General features: G+C 33.0%; 1 protein-coding gene across 1 annotated transcript in view; it reads right to left on the bottom strand.

Annotated features, from left to right (window-relative positions):
- Positions 1-4,274, bottom strand: part of LOC106873103 (transmembrane 9 superfamily member 2) — a 66,432-nt gene that overhangs the window by 28,842 nt on the left and 33,316 nt on the right. The window contains exons 4-5 of the mRNA XM_014920331.2: positions 1,558-1,685; positions 1,312-1,441 (exon numbers count right to left, since the gene is read on the bottom strand). Coding sequence (XP_014775817.1) covers positions 1,312-1,441; positions 1,558-1,685 — 258 coding nt within the window. The remainder of the gene's footprint in view (positions 1-1,311; positions 1,442-1,557; positions 1,686-4,274) is intronic.

The following is a 4,274-nucleotide window of genomic DNA, read 5'->3' as shown; positions in this document are numbered from 1 at the left end:
ATATGTATATATATACATGTGGGCTTCTCTTTCTCTCTCTCATACACTCACAGATATGCATACACAGGAAAAGTTGTTAAGAATTATCAACAAAGCTGATAAATACGCACAGATGTAGCAAACTAAGTTTAATTACCAATAAACATCAGCCTGGATGATACTCAACCAAGTTAAATATGTAAAATATGGCCCAGACTGTGGTTACCAGCATGTACATCAGACCTCAAAAAGTAGCTAACCATTTAATGGTTTTAGTAAAGTTATGCAGAAACTGTAAGCATTATACCATCCAGCATAAATAAAAGTCAACTTCATTATATTTAAGCCCATTAAATGAGTCAACTTCGGGTACAAATGTTTACATTTTGTACGTCATTTTTCAACAACAAAAAATTTCTAAAATAATTCTGGAAATGATCTACTCATGTAATCTACGCACCCCATAAAGTTTATTTTCATTTTTGCAAAACAGAGTGCATAAATTACATGGGTTTTTACGGTACACATTTATTTCATGTAATTTATCATCGTTATCATTTAGCGCCCATTTTCCATGCTGGCATGGGTTAGACAGTTTGACCAGAGTTGGCAAGCTGGACAGCTGCACCAAGTTCCGGTCTAATTAGACTTGGTTTCTACAGCTGGATGTCCTTCCTAATGCCAACCACATTACAGTGTATGCTGGATGCTTTTAACGTGACGCCAGCATTATTGACTATATTTTAACATCAGGTGATAAACTGGTTGTTTTGGTTAAGAAGCTCACTTTTCATCCACATGGTTTCAGGTTCAGTCCCACTGAATGAATGACACCTTGGACAAATGTCTTCTACTATAGCTATGGGCTGACCAATGTCTTATGAGTGAATTTGGTTGATGGAAATTGTGTGGAAGCCTGTCATGTGAGTGTATGTGCATGTATATTATGTGTGTGTTGTATGTGCGAATGCATAGGTATGTGTCTCTGTGTCTGTATTTATCCCACCATCACTACCTGAAAACAAATGCAGTTTTCTTTATATTCCTGTAACTTAACAGTTTGGCAAAAGAGATTGATAGAATAAGTACCAGAGATCAGACTTAAAAATAAGTACTGGGGGTTGATTTGTTCTACTAAAACCCTTCAAGACAGTTCCCCAGTATGGTCACAGACCAATGGTTGTAACAAGGAAAAGATAAACGGCTTTAAAAATTGCATTGATGCATATAAATCATTCCTAACTGAGGAATTTCTAACAATCAACAAAATAGTCACTAACTATACATAATTTGAATTTAAAATAAAAAGGGAAAATATCACATAATACATACTCTTGTCCGACATATGCCTTTTCTATAGCCATCTTTTGTAACATAACAACCAATAGGGAAGCCAGTATTACAATGGTGTTTGTTGTTTTCAACATCATAGCACCAGGTGATTGGCATATTATCAATAATCCTTGAAATAACAAAAAGAAATCAATGAAGTAAAATATATACTGATACTATTTTATTTTATTTTAAGACAAATAGAAATCAAGTAAAAACTTTATTTAAAACAAAGTTAAACTTTACCAATGGTGTCGATATTCCAGGCTAATACCCCTCAAGATGAAGTCAAGTTTGCTTTTTGAAGCTGCATCGCCTTTTGAATATTTCTTCTGGCAGATTTTCTTGCAATTAATATCTGTTAAAAATGTCATCTGAAATAGCAACCAAAACAATAACATTTTAATATATATTTCAGAATATTGCAAAATATTTTGGAAATAAAATCATTAGAATAAGTCATTGTCTTTAATTCCAAGATTATGATATATAGTAAGCAGTCTAATAATGAATATAAGTAATTTAGATGAAAGACTTAAACCGTAATTTTTATTTCAAGTAACCCTTTTGATACCAACTTGCCTGACACCAACCCTGGTTCTATGATACAAACTTCCTGCTATAAAGTGATCTAAATTAAAACTCTTATGTTCCAAACACAAGCTTAATAATGGCTTCAAATTTAGGCACAAGGCCAGCAACTTGGTGGTGGGGTGGTGAGTCAGTTATATCAACACCAATACTCAACTGGTACTTATTTTATTGACCCCGACCTCAGTGGAATTTGAACTCAGGACATAAAGACAGATGAAATACTACCAAGCATTTTGCCTGGCATGCTTATGATTCTGCCAGCTCACCACCTTAAATGCAATCTTAATAATGGCAGTTATTTTAATAAATTCTTTGTTATTTTCAAAATAAGTTGAAACAAAGGCAGTGTATTTCAACAGAAATGTGATAACAAAAAGATTAAAAATATACTTTGGTTGTAAAAACATATTGGTTATATTGACAAATGCATATATACATTTACATAGCTACATATGTATGCATTCATACTAGCAGAACCTGTAGAAATTCCATAGTTGTTTTGAAAATAGTAAACTGGTTGGAGGTTTATAGAGAACTGCGAAATATCATTCAACCACGGTAGTGGTTGAATATACTCTTAAGTCCACCATTTCGTCAATCGCAGCAGCCTCCAAGCTTCCCCACTAATTCAGTTCTCACTAAATTGCAACCTGTTAATAGTTTTACAGAGGACACCTCAGCTACACTTTGGCATAAATAGTTTGAGATTTGATTCAGGACAAAAAAAGTTACATCAAAATATGTCAGACCCCAAGGTGGGCAATAAGGCAAATATTCATCTTCAATTAACATAATTTTTTTTTATTTTACAATAAAAGTATACTTTTCTTAGGCTTAAATGATAGAAAAATGCATGAAGGAATTCAGAATCGTTAGTCACATTGAACAAAAATTAGTAGAAAAAAAACTTACGAGGTAAAATGTCATGAAATTTATTGTAAGTAAGTGAGGAAGTAAGATGTAATACCCCAATAATGTTAAGATAAGAATGTATTTCTAAAATGAATGTTTACATTCTAACACGGTGAGTTGGTAAAAAAGTTAGCGCACCAGGCGAAATGCTTAGCAGTATTTCATCTGTCTTTTCGTTCTGAGTTCAAATTCCACCGAGGTCGACTTTACCTTTCGTATATTTAATTTTTTTAATTAAGTATTGAATGAAGTTATTTTTAATATGCTGTTGAATTAGGATAAGTTTAACTTTTATCATTAATTTTTTTCTTTCAGCTTTAACTTGCTTTTCCTTTTTAGTTGCTTTCCTTTTCTTTTTAGTTAATTATTTAATCAGACTAGTTCATTAATGTGTTACATGCTTCAGATATGTGCATCTAAATTTATTGGGGCAGGAATATAGTCATTTTTAGCTGTGTCTCTATGGGCAAACCTGAAGGCATGTAGTAAGGCTGTCCAAAAATGGCATTGGTTAAAAGTGCTTATATTCTAAATTTACTTTATAAATTTCAAAATTAATCAAAAGGGATTTTTCATAAATCAAATTTATATTAATGAGATAGGTAATTTTAACTCGTGTATATCTTATATGTTTTTATAATTACTGTTGTATTGAATAATTATTGATACATCTAGATTAGCAGCAGTCAGTGCTAATCACCAACTCAAAATCTAGGTTACTTAAGGTGAGCCTGGTAACTGATGGTTTTGGGGTCTTGTTGTTTGTAACTTTTGGTGAGTCATGGTGCAACCAACAACCATTGTAGACGATTTGCTGAGGGCTGGAATGTCTTTGATGATAAGGTTTACAGTATCAGGGTTGATTTGAGGCTAAATAACAACAACATTATGGTAAATTTCTATATTAACACCTGCACGATTTGTTGCCAATTGTATGAGGCAACAACTAACAATTCATCAATCACCTTGTGAAGGGTAAACGAAGGGATGGGATGGGATCTGCCACAAAATTCACAAACAAGCAACATTCTGGTGTTATAATTACTATTAAATAAATCATTTGCTTAATTTCTCTTAGAAATAACTATTCTCACTTTGAAGTGGCAAAGCTCCATTTTCTTGAGGTCGATTTACTCGACTAAAGCTTTTTGTATTCTCTTTCTGTTTATTTTCTTATGTTCCTTTCTGTTGAAGAGCATAAAAGATTTTCTCACCTTCCGAGTCTAATTCACATGTCTTCGTCTTTTTGTGTTTTTGGAAATTCCAACTATATATATATATATATATATTTCCATGAGAATTAGAGGTTGGGAAGCCTACCAACTAAGGGATAGTACCTAGCCAATATGCTGCTGGTAGTGTGCCCAATTATTAATACCCAAGGGCTGGTTATTGCTGGCAATTTCGCAATCGAGTGTCATATATGGGCAGGGGTAAAAAGTGGTTTAGCCTTAATT

The sequence above is a fragment of the Octopus bimaculoides genome, chromosome 19 (genome assembly GCF_001194135.2).
Source record: "Octopus bimaculoides isolate UCB-OBI-ISO-001 chromosome 19, ASM119413v2, whole genome shotgun sequence".
Taxonomy (NCBI): Eukaryota; Metazoa; Mollusca; class Cephalopoda; order Octopoda; family Octopodidae; genus Octopus; species Octopus bimaculoides.
Note: the sequence above shows the minus strand (reverse complement) of the source record. Positions and strands in the feature narration are given on the sequence as shown.